A 26,484-nucleotide genomic window follows, 5' to 3' on the forward strand; every position below is an offset into this window, starting at 1 on the left:
AAGTAGGTACTGATTAATTATGTAATATAATTACAATTAGACTAGAATTGAATAAGATTAGAATTAATTAAAATTCTAATTCCGTAGAAAAAGTGTTTATGCTTATAGAAGTTAATGCGTCACATTCAAATTACGGTAGTTATATAATTATAGAATATGCTTAATTTAAAAAAAAATATCGTCGTAATTACTAAATGACACAATCATATCCTTGTTAAAAGCACTAAGGTCTTAGAAAAGCTCAATAATAGCTAATAACAATTACCAAACTCTAGATGCTCTTATAAGGTTCATTATCGAACGATTATTATTTTCCATTTTAATGGTGACATTGTTTTAATCATTTAAAAATGTTGCTTATCGCAAACACACAGAATAAAAATTTCAATGTCTTGGTTTTATGAATGACGCAGCCGTTCCTATGAGTGAGTCATCCGTCCCTCTTACTCGCGGTCGTAGATTGTACAACACAATGCCTGCGCAAGCATTGTGCGCTACCGAAGCGCGCGAAGTTGACATTTCAGTCTGACAGAAGGCGCGTTAACGCATGCGTGTTTGATATAATGCCGAATATGTTTAATAACATTGCACGTAAAAGGTTTTTGTGATGACAAATACTGTAATATATATGATACGTGTTGTAGTAGTGAGTGTATTATATTACGGATTGCTGGATGTTTTAAAAGTTTTAAAAAAATATTTTAATAACTTGACAGAGAGTTGATAATATTGGATATAAATTTGCTGGCAGCCACCTAAGGTAAGACGCATTCGTCCGTCTAATTTATTAAATAAAAATTGTAACAATTAATTATGTTAACGTGTATGACTTACGCTCACATCCGAAATGATCTATAAGTTAACGTTTTTTAAGAAAATTATTTTTTCTTATCTAATTGAGATGATTCAATTATGCTAAGCGGGTAGTTATTTTACTGTAATTTATTCAAAGATAAACAAAAGCTAAGTAGAATTCCTTGAATATATTTGAAAAACTTGATAAACATCGTAAATAGTAACTGAACTTCTTTAGTTACGTATACAAAGAATCCAACAGTTTTATAAAAAGGGTGTTTATTAAATTTTTAATTAGTTTGCCATTCGTCTCTGGAAGCAACGAAACTCGTTAAATTGAAGTTACCCTCAGTTTGCACAACAATGAGATATCCAAGTTTATAATTGTAGCTTCGTACCCCGAAACTTTATCATATTAGGCAAAAAGATGCTTTGCTAAAATACACCTAATAGGAACACGTCAGTTGACAAAGGTGTTCAATTCCATTAAAAATACCATTTCAATCAATCATCTACCGTCATTCTACCTTACATGCGAACGGACTTATGTATGACTAAATACAAAAAAACGCGATGAAATGATGATGTTATGCAATCGCAGTTACGAAAGATGTGAGTGGCTTCCTCATTTAACGTTTAATGAAAATGTGTTATTTCAACACTATAAATAATAAATGGCCAGTCCCAATAGAATTGAGCTGCCGCGACCGTTACTGAATCGTCCTGGAGAACATTCTGATATTAGTAGTTTTAAGCATACATTTGCCTTCCAGACAAGTTTTATTAATAATCCTAGCCTCCGCTGTGTACACATGCATATAAACAAATATTCTATACAAAAATTATTATTCATAAATAGATAGAGAACTTGCCTTTTCAATGTCTTGCTCCGTCAAATAGATAATGAAGTATATATATTATAGGTACTTAAATTATTTATGGAACTGTTAAACGAATTTATTGGATATCCAAATAGAATTTGCAATGTACAGTAGAGGTGATGACAATGTTCGCTCTTAGCGTCACGAGCCTCCCATACAACACAATTTACTTTATAATCTAACTTGATAAAACGTGTGACTCGAGACAAATTACTACTGATTTATACGAAGAAAATAATTTACGAGGGCATAATTTAATGTAGATATGACTAGTAAAACATACTATCTAACGTAAAGTCTAAATAACTATACGTAGTTTTATAACATTAAGTTTTCCCTTATACTACATAGAAAATAAGTCATTATTGTATATCAATAAATATAGGATTGACTAAGTACGTGGAACGACGTTAGTTCCGTATTTGTTTTCGCAAATATCTATTAGAATTATGTCTCAGCGGAGTCATAGGTTATCAGAGTGTCTCTTTTAATAGACTTATTTATTTTAAACTGATTCAGTAAAATTTTCGTAAATCCAAAGAGTCATTTTGTATGAGATACCTTCAATAGCGCAAATAGCCATTTGTACTAAAATGTTATTGATAGAAAAGTGGACATTGAAAAACCCCATTCGCTTGCCATCAGACATGAAAAGTGTTATGGAATATTGTCACTGGTCCGATACTAATGTTTTAGAGCCAGACATCGTGAAATAAAATTTAACGTTCAAATATAACCTGACACTCAAGCATTAGGTGCATGGATGTCACAAAACAAATGTATAATCATACACCCACATTCCAAAACATTTGACCATCTCTTGCTAGTTGGTGCCCTTAACGACGATACACGAATTTATGTTGGAAAGCTATGAAAAAATATTCTTTAGCTTTTAAATGGTCAGGCGTAAGTGATATATTTGATCAATAGTGTTTGAGCGTTTGGCAGGAGAATTACGCTCAACTTTTTCAATGACAAAGACGAGTCACTACGCGACTTTTTCAATTAAAAATAATTGACACTTTAAAATGAATATGTTTTCCGTAAGAAACGCTAATTTATCTTCTTAAAATAAAAACCATACTTCTAAAATTCAGATTACTGCCCCAACAAATAATGTGAACTATTTGTGACAACGGATGTTAAAAGAAATTCTTTGTTTCGTTTGATGTTAATTTAGTTTCAAAGTTCTGTGCTTTCTTTGTAACATCGTGTGTGGCGCATGTATATAGAATATGAATATTATCGATTGTATTACAAGACTTGTTTGTTCACATTAGTCATCATTATTATAAGAAGGTTTTTCGTCGAGGTTTGGTGGTCTAATTTCATAATAATATAGTTAGCAATTAGTTATGTTCCAAGATATTAAAAATCAAAAACCAAATTAACGCTAAAATATACCACCGAGTAGAAAAAGCAAATTTAAATCTAATTCATGCATAGATCAACGTCAAAATTTTATCTTAAAGCGCGGCCTCCGAAATGTCCACAAATGTTATCTAGTGGTACCAGGGCAAAATGAGTCGGATTTATTCATTTTTTATGAAAATTTTGTTCCTCTTAAGTTTTGGTGCTAATATAACGAAAAACATTCATTAAACCGTAACTTTATATAAAAAAATCATCAACAAACATAAAATTAAACGCCTTTTAGTCATCTCAGACATTTACCACCGTAAAGTGGCTTTATACAATATAGTGTTAGGCCAACTTGCCAATTGCCATTCCCTGACCGTATTTGCTGTGTTTTGTTGACCTATTTGTGTTTTAGAAGATGTATGATAATGTATTTCTATTATTTCTTCATCAATCCAGTTTTAACATCAATGTATGTTATTCGTTTCATACTTGAGATTAATTGTTGTTAACCTTGTTTTGTAAATTGAAGCTTTTAAAAATGTATTATCAGTATATAACCATAACTCGCATTTATCGTATTATTCCGTGTCTACTAAACGCTTATGAAGAGATATTGAACATTCCTTATAATAGTGGACTCTGAGATATGTTAAGTGGTTAATATTGGAGAGGCGCACGGCCCCCACACTGCTCCCAATTACATGTAATTGTCAGCTGCATCGCGCGACAGGACACGCAACCGCTAATTAAGACTGTCCCTAAGTCCAGGGACGACTCTTTTCCAATGACCTTAATATTAAAAATATAATAACAATTCCCACATCATTTTAATAAGAGCTAATCACGTACATATAAGCTCCCTCGACATATAAATACATACATTTTGGAATACAGTTCCTAATTAACAAAAATATGGCAATATGAAGGTACATCACTTAATTTAGGCACGGTCGTTACGCAGAATTACTGCTTAATAGCGTGCGAAATTACAATTCTTTTTGTAATACGTGTGAGTATTCTGATGTTATTTTTGCTTACATTACGGCGTTATCTTAGGAGAAATTACAATTATTTCTTGGCTCTCGTTGAGAGGGATTTAACTATTACATCTATGGCTACATCTTGCCTACTTACGAAAGTAATGTTTATGTATACATGTACTCTGACTCTTACCAGAAACAGGAGACGTAAGTGGGAGCATAATAGTTTTAACATATAACTCCATATTTTGGTAGTTAAACATTAAGTACTTGTTTGGTAGTAAGTATATACATATTACAGTTCCGTATTTCCGAAACAAAAATAAATCGGGAAGCTATTCAGTTATGAAATAGGACATCAAGAACATCAATCTTTGTTAATATGTTATGATTTCCGTAGTTTTATCCTCGGAACTGGGTCGGAACAGGTAACCGCAGTGTAACGGAAACTGTTTTATGTCTGTAACCGATATACTGTCCTATCGTAATCTTACATATGTAAGAGGAATACATGTTGTTATTATAGATAGTTATAATCGAAATTGTGGCACAAAGGGTGCATTATTGATATTTTTAAAAAGCAACAAAATGCACAATATGCAGCCTTTACCGACAAATAGTTCTAGCTTACTTTATTTCGACTACGCCTATTTTAAAGAAAAACATCCACAATTATACTCAATATAAAAAGCTGTACAGTAGATACCATATACTTAATACGGTAATGTGTATTAAAACCCGGTTTAATGAATATTCATAAACAATAGACCGTAAACTAATAAATACACAAGATTATTGAAGTAGAAAGCAAGAAAACAGAAATACTTACGTTTATAATAACATCAAGTGGGCAGCGGTGCGGTAAATCTGAAAAACGATTAGCATTCGTCCAATAACGACGCTTATCAGAGCGAGAATTGAATGGCTAATAAATTGAAAGACCATTGAACATTCAAGATGAAAACTGTCTGTGAATACACAATTTAATGCGGCCTTGTACATCGGTTGTGTATATTCTGAACCTCCGTCGATCTCTTCAAACAGTGCTTCAATAATTTGGCTGTTACCTCATAAAATACCTCTAATTTGAATTGAAGAAAAGTGTTTTCCCTAAAATTTATTTCGATTTTCATGATAAAACTCTAAATTTAAAAAAAACATCAAAAATGACTTTTGTTTTATGTAAACGACTGATACATTAACTACTTTTAAATGTTGCAGACTTTGTAATAGACTCATGCCAAAAAAATAAGGTAAAATTCATTGGATCTTTAGTTGACGTTTTTAAATAATGACCTATTTCAGGCCCCCCGGTTAATTTTATTGTTATCTACTTATTCATAAAAACTAAGTCAGAATTGTGTGGAATAAAATGTGGCTTAACAGATAATTCAGCCTTCTGTTTGACTCTTTAACAAACATTTACATCCCATCTTATCGTGTAGCGGTGACACCTCGATTAATCGAAGGCTGCGTTGAAAAAACCTTTTCTTGATCTATCGCACCCCGAGGGATTAAAGAGAACCTTTTGTGGTAGAATGTTGACAATTTCGATAGCCCCACTTTGGGATATTATTCTTAAATGGAGGATATCTTAAATATAAAAGCAATTTTTGGTTGTTTCACAATCAACCCAGGAAACGCAGAAAAATAATTAAATAAATATATTTAAACCACATTTTTTTTATGAAAAGTATAAGTACTTCTAAATACAAAAATCAAGTAAACACCACGAACAGAAACGTATTTAAGTAATAAAAACTAGTTAAGTAATAATAGCGAATCTAATCGATAGAGTGTATCAAATCAAATTTATAGAAGTAGGTTTTATAATCAAGTTCATTAGACTCATGGTTACTACAGCTTCTAGTGCAAAGAACTCTGCGGGTTGCCAAAGTACCCCATGTGAGGTCGGACGTTGGGGCTTGGAAATTATCCAGCTCAATTTCAACTAACGGAAAGTTACTCACAGCCAAGTCTAAATGATAAACCTGCTGCGACATTTGCTATTTAAAAAAATATTTTTTAGCTTTGTTTTTTAGTAAGAAGTTTAGGAGTCTTTGCCGTATGTTGTTGTGGTACAAATGTACAGGTAATTAATAATAATTGAAGCAGATATTGACGCGTGATTCATTGATGTTTTCTTATGACGGGCATTAGTCACGTTTGTACATTTTATATTATTACTACCGTTACAACTTAGACCCATCGATATACTTTACAAGGAATACCTAAAGTATAGCGTAGGCATATATTATGTTCCAAACTGTTACCCCGTTTTAAAAAAAAGATATCTCCGTCATATTACAAATATTTCTTAGAAAACATGGTTTTAATTAAAACCCCTAAAATCAATATAGACAAATGAACTAAATTGTGATTTGTGGAATAGTGCCGAGCGTTTTGTATACGTACCTTTTGAACTGAAATAACCATAGTTACCGCGAGAATTTGACGAAATCTAAGGTCTCACGCCAGCAGAAGTGATAATGTTATACAATGTCAATCCTTACAAATTGCATCAGCAATATCAGTAACTGTTCTGTGAACTGAGTTTAAATAAATAAAATATAGCCTTAGACAGCATTTCTTTTGCATTGAAATAGAAACCCCTCCAAGTCTTTGTTTTACTAGTTTTCTCTACTTTAAAGAAAATATCCATGCTTCTAGCATACGGGATTGTAGTAATTTGTTGTGATTTATTTTATTAAAAAAAAGACACAAAGTATTGGTTCAAGGCAATCGTTCACGATCCCCAAGTCCTTTGTTACTTGTATTACTTAAAACCATGAGTAATCTGAGGAAGTTTTTGCTAATTTTTATGCAAAGGCCGACTTTCAAGACATTCACAAGAATGAGTCATTGCAAATGACTTGTAGCAAAATGTGTCACGGTGTTGGTAGATAGCGTTTAAACGCATTTTTGATTCAAACAAATGGAATTTAATGCTAATAGTCTATTGCTACAATTTAATTATATAACGTTAACGGCAAGATGGCTTCTACGCAAAATAGGTTGACGTAACTAAATTACAAAATCAATTTACACTCGTTACGTGCCTTTGCGCTTACGATCCTTAATTAAAATATTGGTATTTTCATTTCACGCCCTTCAACTTCCACAGTATTTACTGCGTCACTTAATACGACACGAACAGGTCGGAGTCAACTAATTTAATTTATTGCTTATTATTTTAATTTTAAAATTATTATGAATACGTTTTAATTCAAACAATATTTGTTGGCCTGATCCTTGCTTTTTTGGTAAATTTGGCTAGTGTTCATCATAGGTGTAATGTCTCGTAAGGTAATTACTCACTGATGCCTGGTGATGCACATGTCCGCCTGTGAATATGATCCCGTTTCTACGAGGCGGTTTTTTCTAATTATTAATAAAACAATCTTATTTAGAGTATTATAGTCCTAATTTCAAAATGTGCCGCAGGCCATTACGAGAAATACAATAGTGAGCGGTTCAATAGAGAGACAATAAAACGCATTTCACCATGACATCGTTGGAGTTTTATGGGTACGTTGATACAGTGACTCCACTGCACTGCTTTTATATTCATTTTATATTCTCTCATGTCTTGGTGGATAGAATTATGTTTATTGTTTCCGTTAGTCTAAGGATATTCCGTTTGAATAATGTAAAATCAATTATCCACCATACTGAAGGATATACGAGGATTACACCTTCATTAATGTCACGGTACACTAGACTTTTTATTGAAATTATTACTAATATTAATTAATACTATTAACCATATCGGGGCGGATTTTATTTATACAATTTATGTTTCCGTATTTAAATGTTAATATTATTTGCAAACGATTTGCAACCATCATGTCGCTTGATGAAAATAATGCCACGGCCTAAAGATGTACTCACTTAATGGCTCGCAGAAGACTAATCACTTACCACCCCGAAGAGAATAACGATCGAGGAAATTCAAGCAGCATAATGTCCCACTTACTCTTTTTTTAGGTCATTTTACAGCTTCTGTATCGAAGTAATATAATATTACCAGGGCAGATAATTATGAGTTTTCCTGCAATTTATAAGAACATTACCTTAAACTTTATATTCCACTACAGTAAACTTTATATTTATCTTTAAAAATAGTAAACTGCCCCTGCGCCACACCATTTATTTTAATGTCGCCTTCCGATTGATGTAATACATATTGGGCAAACACTAACAACTACGTATATCGTAATTTTTTCATGTATTAATCGGGCGTGGCGTCCGTCGAAGGTGATCGAAACTTAGTTGCAATCTATTTTACTACTCTGATATTTTACACACCATAAACAAGGTTTCAAAGGCGATGCTTACAGAATCTTTTGTTGATAGAATTGCTTAAGAAAATTGCTGAATAAAATTGATTCTAATTTAAGCGTCGTATGAAACTTTTATACGTTCGTAAATTGCCAAAATTATTATCGCTGTACTAAAAAAAACGTAAAAACCTTGAAATAAAGTAGTTACTATAGCTTTGTATGCAAAGTTGTCTCATATATATGACGGATCTGTATCTGACTATCACAATTATCATTTATTTTGCCAAAAGCACAGCTTATAGCCACCGTGGCTTTATTTCAAATCGATTTAAGTCGGAAAACTTAGCAGGTTTACACACTTTAGGAATTATGTCATACGTGTTGAATATGATAGATATTGAAACTGTATTGTTTCGTGGGCGTTTCCTCCATTTAGACAATGCTTTATCCACTTGGCCTTTGTCGTGCTGAATTGGTTAATTGGTCCATGCATTATGCCAAGACCGATGATCGCTTGTAAAGGAAATTATTCATTTCATACTTACTATTACTTTTAATAATGAAAGATTTTTCTCTTACATATTTCTATGTAGATATTGTTATTGAGAAACTTAATCGATATGTCTAACAATATGTTGATATGGATGAAACTCATACCAATAATATTTACTTTATTATTAATAATAACTACCCTAATAAGGTAATGTAGTTAAGGTAATCCAAGCGATAGTGTGTAATTTGATACAATTCTCTTAAAATTGTAAATATTTAGTTTAATTTAACTTATTAAAAATACATTTATTAAGAGGGATTGGTGCCATACATTATTTCTTGTCCCACAAACATGTGAGGCGCGAGCAATCTTTTGTTCTAATTATATATAGAAGCACTCGGAGGTCCGACTTTTAAATGTATAATTAATTTGTCTCTAAAAAGCACTATTAACTTTAAATAATGTCATTCATATAATATAATAAACGCTTTTTCTATCGCACCCCGAGGGATTAAAGAGAACCTTTTGTGGTAGAATGTTGACAATTTCGATAGCCCCACTTTGGGATATTATTCTTAAATGGAGGATATCTTAAATATAAAAGCAATTTTTGGTTGTTTCACAATCAACCCAGGAAACGCAGAAAAATAATTAAATAAATATATTTAAACCACATTTTTTTTATGAAAAGTATAAGTACTTCTAAATACAAAAATCAAGTAAACACCACGAACAGAAACGTATTTAAGTAATAAAAACTAGTTAAGTAATAATAGCGAATCTAATCGATAGAGTGTATCAAATCAAATTTATAGAAGTAGGTTTTATAATCAAGTTCATTAGACTCATGGTTACTACAGCTTCTAGTGCAAAGAACTCTGCGGGTTGCCAAAGTACCCCATGTGAGGTCGGACGTTGGGGCTTGGAAATTATCCAGCTCAATTTCAACTAACGGAAAGTTACTCACAGCCAAGTCTAAATGATAAACCTGCTGCGACATTTGCTATTTAAAAAAATATTTTTTAGCTTTGTTTTTTAGTAAGAAGTTTAGGAGTCTTTGCCGTATGTTGTTGTGGTACAAATGTACAGGTAATTAATAATAATTGAAGCAGATATTGACGCGTGATTCATTGATGTTTTCTTATGACGGGCATTAGTCACGTTTGTACATTTTATATTATTACTACCGTTACAACTTAGACCCATCGATATACTTTACAAGGAATACCTAAAGTATAGCGTAGGCATATATTATGTTCCAAACTGTTACCCCGTTTTAAAAAAAAGATATCTCCGTCATATTACAAATATTTCTTAGAAAACATGGTTTTAATTAAAACCCCTAAAATCAATATAGACAAATGAACTAAATTGTGATTTGTGGAATAGTGCCGAGCGTTTTGTATACGTACCTTTTGAACTGAAATAACCATAGTTACCGCGAGAATTTGACGAAATCTAAGGTCTCACGCCAGCAGAAGTGATAATGTTATACAATGTCAATCCTTACAAATTGCATCAGCAATATCAGTAACTGTTCTGTGAACTGAGTTTAAATAAATAAAATATAGCCTTAGACAGCATTTCTTTTGCATTGAAATAGAAACCCCTCCAAGTCTTTGTTTTACTAGTTTTCTCTACTTTAAAGAAAATATCCATGCTTCTAGCATACGGGATTGTAGTAATTTGTTGTGATTTATTTTATTAAAAAAAAGACACAAAGTATTGGTTCAAGGCAATCGTTCACGATCCCCAAGTCCTTTGTTACTTGTATTACTTAAAACCATGAGTAATCTGAGGAAGTTTTTGCTAATTTTTATGCAAAGGCCGACTTTCAAGACATTCACAAGAATGAGTCATTGCAAATGACTTGTAGCAAAATGTGTCACGGTGTTGGTAGATAGCGTTTAAACGCATTTTTGATTCAAACAAATGGAATTTAATGCTAATAGTCTATTGCTACAATTTAATTATATAACGTTAACGGCAAGATGGCTTCTACGCAAAATAGGTTGACGTAACTAAATTACAAAATCAATTTACACTCGTTACGTGCCTTTGCGCTTACGATCCTTAATTAAAATATTGGTATTTTCATTTCACGCCCTTCAACTTCCACAGTATTTACTGCGTCACTTAATACGACACGAACAGGTCGGAGTCAACTAATTTAATTTATTGCTTATTATTTTAATTTTAAAATTATTATGAATACGTTTTAATTCAAACAATATTTGTTGGCCTGATCCTTGCTTTTTTGGTAAATTTGGCTAGTGTTCATCATAGGTGTAATGTCTCGTAAGGTAATTACTCACTGATGCCTGGTGATGCACATGTCCGCCTGTGAATATGATCCCGTTTCTACGAGGCGGTTTTTTCTAATTATTAATAAAACAATCTTATTTAGAGTATTATAGTCCTAATTTCAAAATGTGCCGCAGGCCATTACGAGAAATACAATAGTGAGCGGTTCAATAGAGAGACAATAAAACGCATTTCACCATGACATCGTTGGAGTTTTATGGGTACGTTGATACAGTGACTCCACTGCACTGCTTTTATATTCATTTTATATTCTCTCATGTCTTGGTGGATAGAATTATGTTTATTGTTTCCGTTAGTCTAAGGATATTCCGTTTGAATAATGTAAAATCAATTATCCACCATACTGAAGGATATACGAGGATTACACCTTCATTAATGTCACGGTACACTAGACTTTTTATTGAAATTATTACTAATATTAATTAATACTATTAACCATATCGGGGCGGATTTTATTTATACAATTTATGTTTCCGTATTTAAATGTTAATATTATTTGCAAACGATTTGCAACCATCATGTCGCTTGATGAAAATAATGCCACGGCCTAAAGATGTACTCACTTAATGGCTCGCAGAAGACTAATCACTTACCACCCCGAAGAGAATAACGATCGAGGAAATTCAAGCAGCATAATGTCCCACTTACTCTTTTTTTAGGTCATTTTACAGCTTCTGTATCGAAGTAATATAATATTACCAGGGCAGATAATTATGAGTTTTCCTGCAATTTATAAGAACATTACCTTAAACTTTATATTCCACTACAGTAAACTTTATATTTATCTTTAAAAATAGTAAACTGCCCCTGCGCCACACCATTTATTTTAATGTCGCCTTCCGATTGATGTAATACATATTGGGCAAACACTAACAACTACGTATATCGTAATTTTTTCATGTATTAATCGGGCGTGGCGTCCGTCGAAGGTGATCGAAACTTAGTTGCAATCTATTTTACTACTCTGATATTTTACACACCATAAACAAGGTTTCAAAGGCGATGCTTACAGAATCTTTTGTTGATAGAATTGCTTAAGAAAATTGCTGAATAAAATTGATTCTAATTTAAGCGTCGTATGAAACTTTTATACGTTCGTAAATTGCCAAAATTATTATCGCTGTACTAAAAAAAACGTAAAAACCTTGAAATAAAGTAGTTACTATAGCTTTGTATGCAAAGTTGTCTCATATATATGACGGATCTGTATCTGACTATCACAATTATCATTTATTTTGCCAAAAGCACAGCTTATAGCCACCGTGGCTTTATTTCAAATCGATTTAAGTCGGAAAACTTAGCAGGTTTACACACTTTAGGAATTATGTCATACGTGTTGAATATGATAGATATTGAAACTGTATTGTTTCGTGGGCGTTTCCTCCATTTAGACAATGCTTTATCCACTTGGCCTTTGTCGTGCTGAATTGGTTAATTGGTCCATGCATTATGCCAAGACCGATGATCGCTTGTAAAGGAAATTATTCATTTCATACTTACTATTACTTTTAATAATGAAAGATTTTTCTCTTACATATTTCTATGTAGATATTGTTATTGAGAAACTTAATCGATATGTCTAACAATATGTTGATATGGATGAAACTCATACCAATAATATTTACTTTATTATTAATAATAACTACCCTAATAAGGTAATGTAGTTAAGGTAATCCAAGCGATAGTGTGTAATTTGATACAATTCTCTTAAAATTGTAAATATTTAGTTTAATTTAACTTATTAAAAATACATTTATTAAGAGGGATTGGTGCCATACATTATTTCTTGTCCCACAAACATGTGAGGCGCGAGCAATCTTTTGTTCTAATTATATATAGAAGCACTCGGAGGTCCGACTTTTAAATGTATAATTAATTTGTCTCTAAAAAGCACTATTAACTTTAAATAATGTCATTCATATAATATAATAAACGCTTTTGACAACCTTTATTGAATTCGTAAAGGCTTTTACGCATTTTTGTCAATTCGTTTTCACCTCGCCCCACTTTTAAAAAGGTTTCAGCCCACAGCTAAAACAATATTAAATGACGGAAAAATATTGAACTTAAATACGTAATTCAAGTATATCGCCCTATTACAGGGTTTCCTTTTGTTAACGAAAACAAAGCCACTTTGTTTGTTATAAACCGGATTTTCAAAGAATAATTACAACAACACTCCAGTTATTATAGGCTCATTTAATGGCCTTACACAAGATCGCACTAAAAACCCTTAAACGTTTAAATCAACGAACAACAAACTATATCCATACGCCTCCGACTAACTCCGTTAAACTATGTTTCATGTATAATATATAATTTCATTATTATTAGTGTACACCGCAAATAAGACACATTATATCTTTATTCGACTCGACGTTAATTATTGAACTGGAATGAATATGAAACATCCAATATGGTATATATCAAATATCGTATCAGTATCCTAACTCTACATGGACATGGAAATGGAAAAGTTTCAGGGACAGCTATAGAAAAGCTTGTAAGGAAAATCGCATTATGTAAAGATCTTTTAGACATTATTTAACAAATAAAGCCACAAAGAGGTCTACTACTAGTTATTTAAACCGTGGCTTACACTCGTCACTCACTTAACGAGCTTAATTGAGACTTACAATTGCTATTTATCAAGTCCAATTACAACGTTTTAGTCTTCACATTATTGTTAAATTTTCATTTAAAAACAGATTGTAGTGTTTCTGTGATCAACAATTGGACATACAATAAGATGCCTGAAACTAAATACTGTCTTATGTTGGAGCGCAAACAGAACAACTTTACACGTTTTCTTCATTATTTGCCTGAGGCATGGTGGGGTTCAATAAATTAGAAGCAAGACTGAACTTACAGTTGGTCTTGATCCCATATAAGAAAAAAGTTTCGCTTACTGCATGCTGGCTTTTATTATATTTTTTCGACATATAACTGGCAGATAACGAAAAAAAATAACATAATATCCAGAAGCATTATAAAGAGAGATTATCCTTTTCCTGCAGCAGCTGAGCAAACGCAGGCAATAATAAGTCAGTGTGTCACAGCTATTAGTTATCCATGTTTTGGCTTGTTGGCATCGCCAGACAGGTCGGCATTGCCAACTGGGTCACCACCCCCAAACCTACATTGAGGACTTTATACTTTATCTTCACGCATTTTGTTAAATTTCGTTTTAATAAGCTGGAGATGAGAATTATTAGGAAATTGAAATGAAGTTCTGAATGTAATATAAGAGGCTGATACTCAGAAAACATTCACAATATATGATGATGTCTTCTGAATTATGTATAAGGCTGCGAAGCCTAAGATTGATATTAATTCTTAATCAAACTTCGAAAGTGAAAATCCATAAAGTTTTTATTTTATCTGATTTGATTAACTTATCATGTTAATAAAGCTTTCGTTATATTCGGGATTAGCGATAAATAAGTTGCTATTATTTATTACGAAATAAATGAGTCTAGACTTTTTAATAGATCCGGACTTTTAGGACAGACATTTACTTCGCTAATCTTAACGATTAATACTCGTCTCATCATCGCTCTATTTCTTATTATTATGTTATTATCATCAAAAACAATTTGGAAGACACATTACCTCAATAATTTGAGTCACAGTAGTAATTCTTAATTGTTGGAGAGCCTTATTACCAAGGACTTCATGCATTTGAGGAAACATAAATATCTCTGCTCTGAAATTGCAATTAGCCGAAGGTTTTCGTAATGTTACGAGCTAGGGGATCGGATAGAAAATGCCGTAGATTTCTTCAAGGGTTTATTTCTTGAAAAATCAATGAGGAATTTATGAGCACAAATTGATTGCAGAAATGCACTTATAACACACAAAAACACAGTCACTAATTACTTCACTTATGCACACTTCACACAGTACTTTATCACTTATATTCACTTTATTCGCACTTTATCGCTTCGGTGTTTCTCTTTTGTTATCGCATTCAAAACTAAAGATGACTAGTCGCGTTTCGGCTCGCTTATATATCCCTGGGAATAATTCTAAACAATATTCGAGAACTCTCAAGGCGGGCTTGCTACTGAGTAGCGATTGCACAATTCTAGAACGTCCGCACTCTTTGTCTCTTTCGCACGTTGCTCCGTCCTTGTCGTACGGGGTTCTAGAGTGCTCAGTCTAGTTTCGAGAAAGTTCTGATTTTCTCTCTCTCTTTCTCGTATCATTTGGTCCTTGTCTCACACCTAGAAAGTTTGGTCTAGAATATTCCTTCATCAAAGGGGTATACCTAGGCCTGAAAACGCCTGAAAACGGGTCTCCTGAAAACTGCACCACTCCACTCCACTACTACACATGTTCTGAAACCGACTGAAAAGAGGTTTCAGCTTCCTGAAAACTAGGGTAATATTATGGAAATTACAATTTTCTAATATGTGATTGACCCTCTCCTGAAACGGTCAGAAATCATATCACAGCCTGCTGAAAAGTTCTCTAACTAGTGGAAAAATCTAGAAACATTGAAGTCGACCCCCTCTTCATAACAGTAAATATTGCATTAGCTAACTGGCATCTTTTCTTTTTGGATAAATTCAAAGGCTTAACGCCGTAACGAATACCCAAAATGGTACTATTTATAAGGATTTCCTGTGACGTAAACCAATCTTACTTTAGGCTCGAGTAACCCTTCGTAATAGAAACTACTGGTAAGCCTACAATTTGTCACTTACTCAAACACGTTACGAGTTGTATTTTATAAAATGATGTGAAGGTTAAAACTTAATTTATTTAAATTTAAATAATTATATCCCATACATCTGACGGATAATTCGATCTGTGAGATAAATAGAAGAATCCTTGGTTTTTTAATACTGCGATTTAATTTGATATTTTTAGTTATTTTAGATAATGGTAGATGAAATGGTAAAAAAATTATTAACACCCAGCCAATTTGAACTCGAATAGCGAAATATTCATAGGCACAACTTACTTTCAAAATCGTAGTATTAGTCTATAGTAGAACTGTACAGTACCTTATCCTTGACACGATCGTGATGGGTCAGCCGACATAACAGAACTAGGAAGTGAATATTTAAATCGAGCCAACTCCTAACGGAAAATAGGTCACGAATGGAAAATATATATAAAACAAGGTACTTCAATTCAAACACCGTACAACACCCTCAAGTTATATACTTTAATTTATTGTCTGTTATACAAAGGACGTAGAAAGGAAGTATCATAGTTTCCCTAACAACTTCGTTTCAACAATTTATACAGTATTTTGATATTTTTTTTTATTTCTGGTTTATTTGTTTATGTAAAATCAAATGTATCTAAGCAACCTGTTATAAATTTATACAAAAATGGCTCATTACCGTCACCTATCCTGTACTTAACAAAAATATAACGTAGATGCAGTCTCTTCCTCTATTATTATGATTAAAAAACTTTTTTATGCCGTCAAACCGTAACCATCAAGAGATAAAGACAAAAGCGATCGGCAAAGTTTTCGCCAACAAATGCCGCAGTAGAATGCGATTGGACCAGTCATGCTCCTGTGATCACCGGCCTATTGAACATGCTCATTCTATGATGAAGCGAGCGTACAATTTACACGGCACATTGAGCTCGTTCGGAAATGCCACTATTGTGATAATCTATGTTGATGGATTACAAATGGAATACGTATTCATTATTATTAATGGAATAAGTCGTTTGAAAACTTATTATATATATAATAAGCTAGGACCTCTCCGAAGTAAAAAAAAATAGAAATGCCACTGCATTGCAAATCTCAGTTATGGCTACTGTACGTTTGAATTATGCCTGAATGGGTTACGACATCTTATTTCGGACATCCTGTCTTCGACAGAGCTAATATTTGTCTTTGCGTTAAAAAACGACTTGGCGGAAGTAAATTGTACACGAGCATTGCCTGAGTCACAATTTACCAGATTAATACTTTACAAATGTTCATATGATTCATATACATCTATAACAACTAATATGTTGTAACGATATTTGAAAATTGTAAAAGACAGGGTGTGATATTGAATTAATCTTTTGACTGTAGACACGTGAATAACTAGCGCATATGCTCTTCATTTGTCTTAGGTACCTTCCAGATAGCAATATATATAATATTATGTTTGTTGCAGATTGGCAGTATGGCGGATGATTGGAATGTCACCGAAGACTTAGCATCCAACGTCATACCTAGCGAATTATCCAAGTGAGTGATTTTATCTAGAATTAAATGTCTCTATCTGGGTACTATACACGAATGCATTGATTTGATGAATGTTTTGTTGTGACTTGGTTAGCCATTGGAAATATATTCACACAAATATGTAACTTTGTAATGTCCCGCATAACGACAACTAAAGACGTGACAGAACTCTTTAAATTATTTTTATTTTCGTAATCCTTAAGTTGTCGAATGAGGTCACATTTTTTATGATTTAATGGAAAATACAATCAAAGAACGCTCAAAGATTTGGAGCAAATGCAAATTTCCTATGACCACTATTATCCTGCTGCCGTTTAGGTATTTTAAGCAGTTTATCTTGCATGCAAAGTTTTTAACCACCACAACAACACAACCAAACCGAAGAAAAGTATTGTGAATCTTAATTGTGATCGGTACTTATTTAGCCTTTCTAAGAGTGGAGGAAGACCAGCATCTACCTGGTTATAAAAAAGAATTGTATTTCTTAAAAGGTGTGTAAAACTCATTATGCTCGGCTCTTAAATGCACATGAATGAATGCGTATGTATTGAATTTTTCCCAATTATTTCAACCGTATTAATAAAGTAAAGGAAATGTCTTATTCAAACTGAACCGCGAGCACAATACACGTTTGTGGTGTGGCTGTCAAAGGAAATCCTGCACTTTTGTTTGCATTCATGTTCCAGTTCCCCGGAGACCAACATACAACGAATGATCTTTAGCATAAGTACTGTGACGAAATCTGTAAACTCTTATATATCTCTTTTAGTTATTTATATAATTCAGTGTATTAATTACGTAACATCTGTTATGCTATTGATATTATCAGAGACAACAAGAAAAAATGCATTTTTTATCTACAATGGCAGCGTATTAAAGTAATGCCTAAAAATACTTTATAATGTTCCAGATTTTCACCAGGTCTTCTCACCTTCGCAGCTGTGGTAACAGGCTTCATATTGCTTGTGGGTCTCTTTGGAAACTTACTCACCGTGGTCGCTCTCCTTAAATGTCCTAAAGTGAGGAATGTCGCCGCTGCTTTTATTATTAGGTGAGTAATTATTAAATGATTTAACTACGATATATATTTGTTTATTATTACTAATGTACTCGACGGTAATCAGCTCCTTTACATTATAAAGAGACTGAAAACTCCTCTAACTTTATGAAATTGTCACATGCCTCTGGCAGAAATGGGTCAAACATGACGAGCTGTAATTAAACATTTTTGAAGGGTGTCTAAGTGTTTGTGGGACGTTTATTGTGTACGCACGTTAACATTTGTCGCACACTACACCGCGTGAGGAGGAGCTTTTGGCCTTTTATTTGAGAGATTTTGGTTAAATTTCTTGGTTACTGAAACTTTCGAACGCTTAATACTTTAGGAAAAGATTGATTAAAAATAAGGTCTTGTATTAAGTGGTAAATAGCACAAAGGAAGCTTCTTTGTGCAAGTATATGTCATTGTCCCTCCCAAGTGAGGCATTCGTATAGTAAGAAACTAAGACAATGTGTCGTAAAGTGTTATTTACGAAGAAGTTCACCTAATTGTTTTAACTTAATTAACATTTGTTAGTTATTAGTGGGCGTGCAATATGTTCAATAGAGGAAATCTAATACATTGGCTTCAACCTGATATAAATTACTTTAATTGAAGGTTTGGTAGGTATTTGTATTACAATTAATTTCAGATATTATTTTTCTGTGTCAATCGTCAAATAGAGGCACTTCAGTAATAGTATACCTTTAACTTTCAGCCTATGCATCGCAGACTTCCTGTTCTGCGCCATGGTGCTACCCTTTGCTATTTCCGGTTTCTGGACGCGCACGTGGTCCCACGGAGGTGCTCTCTGCAAACTGGTGCCCTTTCTACGCTACGGGAACGTCGGTGTCTCGCTTCTCAGTATAGCCCTTATTACTCTGAATAGGTGAGATGTAATACATTTTAAATTCCAAGACCTAAAATGATAAAAAAATATTTTTTTTATATTATGTCCTTACATATGAAATTGGCGTTTTGTCATACTGGCCACTTTGACTCAAATATCTCCTCTTTGGTTAAGAATTCCAATTTCAATTATTTACAGCTATTTAATGATGCATTTGTTTTTCTAAAACCTTGCTTTATTTCATTTTTCCGTTTTATATTTTTCTTTGCGTCACTCTATTTATAAAACGGTAAACATGAAATATGCAATTATTTACGAATACGAGTTCCACCGTGGCACCAGTGCTGCAGAAACGCCTCTAACGAATAATTATGTATATAGCGGCGGTGTATGTTAAACTAACACCTACATATACAAAAAAGTTTTATACTCAATAAACAACTACGCATTTTTATTTGTTTATAACGTTTCTGTTTAAAAAATGAATTCTCTTTAATGTTTAACGTCGATAACAATACTACATATAAACAATATTCTTATCACAACTGTCATACGTCTAGCAATGTGATTTTCACTTACATAGTGTGAATACAGCCTTCTTAATAAGGCTTCGGTGAGTGAGGTGAATAATGTTCTTACGACTTACGAGTATGTCAAGAGCGTTGATAGGTCATATTAAAATCATTGTGTCATCGCAATGTTTCTATAACTTTATATTCATTTAATAAATAGGCTTCGATTTCCATATTCGAATAGCTTCATGTAATTGTTGGATTTTATATTTCATTTCAAATGATTTGAAAGATAATTGATATGTTAAAAGGCATATACAGTGTAAACTCCATGTAACGTCCCTCGATTTAACAACGAAGTTCCTAAACCGCCGATAAATTCGTTCTTCTGTTTACAAATTGGGATTGCTTGCATATGAAGACTGTTGTTGACCTTGACTAATAAGTAGGAGTCATGGATTATCTATATGTTTTTCTTCTCTCCATTTAACGACAACTCTCCATAACGCCATAAAATGCACAGGCCCTTCAGAGTTGTTATATAGAGTTCACACTATATATATACAAAAACGGGTGTTACTAAGGTTAATTGTGTTTTTGTCTGACATATAAATGACAGAGCTGATGGACAGAGAGAAGAAAAACATTCGCAAACAGGCGAAAGAAGACAAATTGCGACTCTCATACAATGGATTTTCTTTCTATGTGCGCATTTAACATTAGCTCGAACGATGAAGGAAAACATCGGTGAAGGAAACCGGCCACAAAGTCGACGTCGTGCGTCAGGCACATAAGGCTGATCACCTATTTGCCTATTCGATTAACAAATTATCATGAAACAGATACCGAACTCGGAGGCCCAGACCTAAAAACTTGTATTGTTTCCATTCGAAAATAAAAAAAGTATAAGTTATTATTAAGTAATAACTTATAGTTTTATAATCGTAACAAAGGAAGGATTCGCAATTAGTGAGAAATGTGTCGTGATGTTTGATATATTAAGTGAAACAACTGGCTTATTAAGAATTTAAAGCCTTGAAAAAGACACATCACTAGAATAGGCCACGCAAAATTTGTCTTATAGCATTAGAGGTTCATATAGCTGAGGGCTCATAATATTGTGGGTGAGGTATAATATGTAAAGTGCTAAGAAAACCTTGTTATACTTTCACACAAAAATGTTCTCGACAGAGCTGGTATTCGCCTTTCATCTAAAATTATAAAACAGTTTACAAACTACGTTCCGTCTGCATACCTTTGACATACAAACAACTTTACAAAATTTTAGACCTGGGATTTATAATAATTAATAAGAAAAAGAAAAAAGTATTGGTGTATAATCAAAGTCCAGCCAAAAGTTCTGTTGCAAATGAAAAAGCATCTTTTTTTATATCTACTTATTCATTAATGGCATTCGAAATGTCCACCTTTGGCTATTATGCAGGCCTTTAATCTGTTTGGCCACGAATCTATGGATTTATGCACGCAAGGGTTGAGGTCTGGGCTAGACGAGGGCCAGGTTTCACCTCTTATAAAGTCCGGAACGTATTGGTAATTCGTGTCTTGTAACCAGACGCAGAATCTTGCTAGAAAGGCCGAGGTATATGTTTAAAAAGTGTATTGCTGAGAGGTTTCACAACATGACCCAAGACTGTATATTGATACACTTTGGCTGAAGTTTTTACTCCTTTTTCACGAAAATGTACTTGACTTGTGACTCATAGATAAGCCTCACCAAACCATCACTGACGCAGGATGATAACCACCTTATTTTATCTTTCGACCACTTCTGCAGGTTTTTTAGAACTGTGAGCGTACACTTTATTATTTTGCTTATTGTAGTGTTCTTAATCATGAAAATTTTTCAGCTGCGTATCGCGATGGAAGGCATTTTGATCGATCGATTCTCTTTAATTGTAAAGATTGATTTGGGGCATGCCCTGTATATTGACGATAAGCACCGAGCTCTACATCTTGTTTTATAATACGCGCAGAATCCTAGCGGGAATATTCATTTCACGCGATACGATTATTTGCTTCCTAATGGGTTTTGACGAATTCTGGCTTCAACAACATTAACAGCCTTTGTAGTTCTAACAGAACGCCGCCGCCCCAATGTTTTCTGGTTTTCGACTGACGCAATGTTGTCCTATTCTATATCTATTTATAGTACGACTAGCTGCCCCCGCGAACTTCGTTTCTCCTTAATGTGGTTTTAGTTAGCCTTAATACCGTGACACGAAAGAATAATTTCACTGTATTATCGTCACTATAATTTGAATTTGAATTACACTTCGGTCTAAGTAACACGTGGTTGGCTATGCTAACATAATACATAATACATAGTATAAATTGAATTTATACTTTAGTCTCAATAACACGTGGTAATCATGATATTGAATTGTACCTTATATGACACGATTGTCGGTTTACCATAGCAGTGCCATCTATTGATTACTTACTCAATCCAGTCGAAAAGTATCGACATCTGTTAGAATCTTTTGGAGTTAACAGATAATTGTGACTGTCTATTAATTATAGACAAATAATTTGCAATAAAATAAAATTGCGACAATAAAATGCTCACGGTGTGCCAATTTAATTTAAAATCGTTTGAGTAGTTTAGGGAGTCCATCGCGGACCAACATCGTCACAGGAGATTTATATATATTAAGATATACGAATATACGGCTGATACCAAGCTGTTGAGGTGTCTGGAATATGACCGACGGCTCCATACCCACTTTATGTAAGGCAATCACAGTAGTAATCTTATGTTCTTTATTGTATATTGTAATTTGATAATGAACACGAAAAAATATGTGAAATGACGCAAAATCGAAAGAAGTTAAAATAATACACGTGTTTCAAATGCAAAACAATTAAAGTTGAAGAAAAGAAAAGTTTCTATGTAACAGTATTTCTGGCCAGACTAATTAGATTAATTGTGGAATGCTAAAGCTTCTATATTTATACCCTTTAGCATCCCACAATTATGCAACTAAACAGTAAATCAATTTGATATTATTGAGCTTATTCGTAAAACAACTTACGTCAGGTACTTACTTACGAAGTTTTATCGTAAACGCCAATCGAACGACGTGCGAATTATTTATTGGTCGAAATGAGTAATTTTTGTATTTGGTGTTTTTTTTCAGATATATAATGATAGCACATCACAGCTGGTATTCCCGCGTGTATCGGAAGCACAATATTGCCCTCATGATAGTCTTCTCCTGGATGTTCTCCTACGGAATGCAGATTCCCACCCTCCTCGGAGTTTGGGGTGAGTCTACGGCTATTGTTGTGCAAGAGCCACGTGTGTTATAAAAGTAACCTACAACTCGCATTTCGAGATGCAAACTCCGTAGACCGATAGCGGACGATTAGCCAAAAGCCTATCACGTTTCACTAATTACTTTTAACCCTCGAAGCCTCGGGGACATATTTACATTTCGACGATTCGCAATTTATTCCGATTCTCAAGTGGCGTTCGAGCTGACGCAGGGTTCAAAACTTTTATTAACTTCTAATTACCTTAAGTTGTAATACAAGTTGAATGACTCACCGAAACTCTCTGTCCCACGAGTTGATACCTTGAAATCGTTACCTTTTTTAGGTAAGTTCGACTACGATGCGGAGCTGGGCACCTGCTCCATAGTGGCCGACGAAAGAGGCAGGTCCTCGAAGACCGCTCTCTTCGTCATCGCCTTCATAGTTCCCGCTCTGCTCATCTTCATCTGTTACGCGAGGATATTTTGGGTAGTTCATAGGTGAATATCGCTTATTTTCATCCGGTTCAGACGCGGTGAAAACTTTGTTTGCTCGGGTCGAAAAATGCAGAGTGATGGAGGCTCGAATTATTATTAATATAATGAAGAAAAAAAAGAATTTTATGGATGTCAGACACCTTATCTTTATGGGACCGAAATAAATAGCCGTTGAGGTTTTCATACTTTATTTCATTTTACGGCCTCATAAAATCGCTGAGCTATATTATCTAGAGCGTTGGGGTATTGAGTCCTTTGTCACTATTTAAACTGACGGAATAAGTACACTATACCGTAGGAACGAAGTGCAAAAGATATGAAAGAACAGGCCGTGTAAGTAACAAGAAGAAAGAATTCTTGCCTGTGTTGTTTCATGCGAGAAAGCAACGGTGACGCAAATAGGCCTTCTCCTTCCTCAGCTCTGAACGGCGCATGCGGGAGCACCATAGATCGCAGACCATCCAAGGCACGCTGAACAACGGTGGCGACATCAAGCGATCCACCATAAAAGACTCTCGTGAGACCAAAGCTAGAAGGAACGAATGGAGGATTACGAAAATGGTCCTCGCTATTTTCTTGTCTTTCCTCGTGTGCTACCTGCCCATCACCATCGCGAAGGTGGCCGACAGCCACGTCCACTATCCTGGTAAGTTTCGTCTCTAACCGAACATTTAAATGATTCTAATCCTTGAGATTGATTTGCCTACAGTTCAAGCAATTTGTTTGACTCAAAACCTAGCGATATCTTGTCCGCTCTAACTTGCGGACTGGTAATAAATGTAAATTTAGAATTAATTTAACTTCTTTTCTGATGTTTATAAGTGTGCCTGCTTACCAATATGAATAAAGTTATTTTAGTTTAAGTTTAACGCCTCCTCGTCAGACGAGAGCGCGTCGAACGTTCGCTAAATCGACTCCCTGACGCAGTGTTCCACGTGGCCGGCTACCTGTTGCTGTACGCCAGCGCCTGCGTGAACCCCATCATCTACGTCATCATGAACGCGCAGTACCGAGCAGCGTACGCGGCCGCCCTCTGCTGCCCCCGAGGCCACGGTCGCCTCGCCAGCGGTGCGTATCCCCCTCCGCCTCCCGCCTCATCGCCGGGGGACACCTCCCACCCGCGGACCTGACCTCCGACGACCGACTCGTAACTGGTGGCCGATTCTTTTTAGAGAAATGGAACGAGCGTCACGGCTACAGCTTCAGCAACACGCGCACGGCGCTCAGTCAGGTGTCGCTCGGGGACTCCAGGGCGGAGCCTCGAGGCGGCTCCGCTCGGACGGGATAGGCGTTCGGCAGTTCGCGTCCCTGGGCGGCCGAGGCGACCCCACCGATCTGTCCGCCCTTCCCGATTTCTCTCCCAGACTCCAAAAGGACGGAATCGGACTCTCGTGACGTCTCGTGGGCCGAAGAGACGAAGACCGAGTCAGTTTCCGTGGATCTGTCCTTCGCGGGCGACGAGCCGCTCGCGCTTCTCGGTGAGTGTTTGGGCGCAGCCTCAGCATTTACCATTCCAATTATATACCTGCACATTCCAATGTGACATATACAGAGATTTATATAAGCCAAAGAGTAGATTTATCATTGTGAGTGTGTGTGTGTGTTAAACCCGTTGGTTAATTGTGTGATAAATATTAATAACTTTTTAAATATGTTTAATCCCTCTCCCGGCTGTATATTGTTTATATCTTTCACGTGGATTCAAGTTGTTAGTCGAACGTATGTAGATAGAGTAGAGTTAAGAAAAATTACCAATAATATTTATATACAATTAATTTATTTTAGTGTCTATTTCCATTAAAGTGTGTATGTAATTATGTTGTAGATGTGTATACTTTGCCATAATATTACGACGTGACCTACATATGACATATATCTATTATTTACATTGTCGCTTAAGGCAATTTCAAACAATGTTCAATTATTAGATAAATTATAAATGTTAATTTGACTCTCTATGGTTGTTTATTAAATAAACTGAGACAAGTTTTGGCCTTTTTCCTAATACACATCTCCCATAACAAACTGAACAGCACCTAACCTTAGTGCTGCATAATACCGCACTTCAACACTGCTCGGTGAATGTAAATAAAATAAATACAAAGCCTTGAAAATAATGGAAACCATTATCAACGGCCAGCTCCTGAGGTGTCTAGAGAGCCACTAGCTCATTAGCGATTAGAACGGTGTTCGTCGTGGTCATTCAGCGGATGACCTTGACAAAATCCGTCTTGTATACCTTACACATAGATGGGCAGACGCAATTGAGTCAACGGGGGAGGCGCTAGCGGTAAGTTTGGATATAACGAAAGCCTTCGATCGGGTGTATAAAGCGCTTGACTCGAAAAGGCTCTTCGAAAAATTATGCAACTGGATTTCCAGCTTTCTCACTGATCGGAACATTAAGGTCGTTGGGCCCTGTTTATTCTGCATATAAATTATATGTTTCCACATAGCAAAATTCATTGATATGCGGACGACAGCAACCTACGCAAACTCGGTCCCATACGGTGTATTGTTGTCACCTCTGGACGGGAGCTCCCCGGTACCAGCTAAGGAGCGGAAGGCCGCTTGACCGTATTCAACGAAGAGAGATTCGAATCGTCGACGACCAGTCAGTTTCCGAGCGGCTTGATCCCTTGACGCTGCGTAGAAATGTGGGGTCGCTCTGTGGAGAGACGTATGGATTGTTTAGAGGAGTTATTCGGACTATACCTGCAACTGAGTTTCATCATCAGACGTCAAGGCAGAATACAAAATACCATTCATACCTCGACGTCCATCGTTTCCTCCTTTATGTGTAAATGTGTCTGATTAATAAAACTCTTTTATTTTTGAATAATGTCTATTAATTTATTTATTTAGGATTAACAAAACGCACCCTGATTTTGAAACCGTTATTAAACAAAAGAACTAAATTTTACAGGAGAAATAATTTACGATTTTTGCATCATTATTTACTTCTCTATGAAAAAGTGATTGA

General features: G+C 34.7%; 1 protein-coding gene across 1 annotated transcript; it reads left to right on the forward strand.

Annotated features, from left to right (window-relative positions):
* Window positions 1-488: 488 nt before the first annotated feature.
* On the forward strand, window positions 489-24,919 carry LOC123714929 (G-protein coupled receptor moody). Its single transcript, XM_045669612.1, has 9 exons — window positions 489-760; window positions 17,260-17,333; window positions 18,241-18,381; window positions 19,088-19,258; window positions 22,890-23,017; window positions 23,351-23,504; window positions 23,921-24,147; window positions 24,429-24,569; window positions 24,674-24,919. The coding sequence occupies exons 2-9, from the start codon at window positions 17,269-17,271 to the stop codon at window positions 24,787-24,789; spliced, it is 1,143 nt and encodes a 380-aa protein (XP_045525568.1). The 5' UTR covers window positions 489-760; window positions 17,260-17,268; the 3' UTR covers window positions 24,790-24,919.
* Window positions 24,920-26,484: the final 1,565 nt, after the last annotated feature.

Source organism: Pieris brassicae, chromosome 10, assembly GCF_905147105.1.
Source record: "Pieris brassicae chromosome 10, ilPieBrab1.1, whole genome shotgun sequence".
Taxonomy (NCBI): domain Eukaryota; kingdom Metazoa; phylum Arthropoda; class Insecta; order Lepidoptera; family Pieridae; genus Pieris; species Pieris brassicae.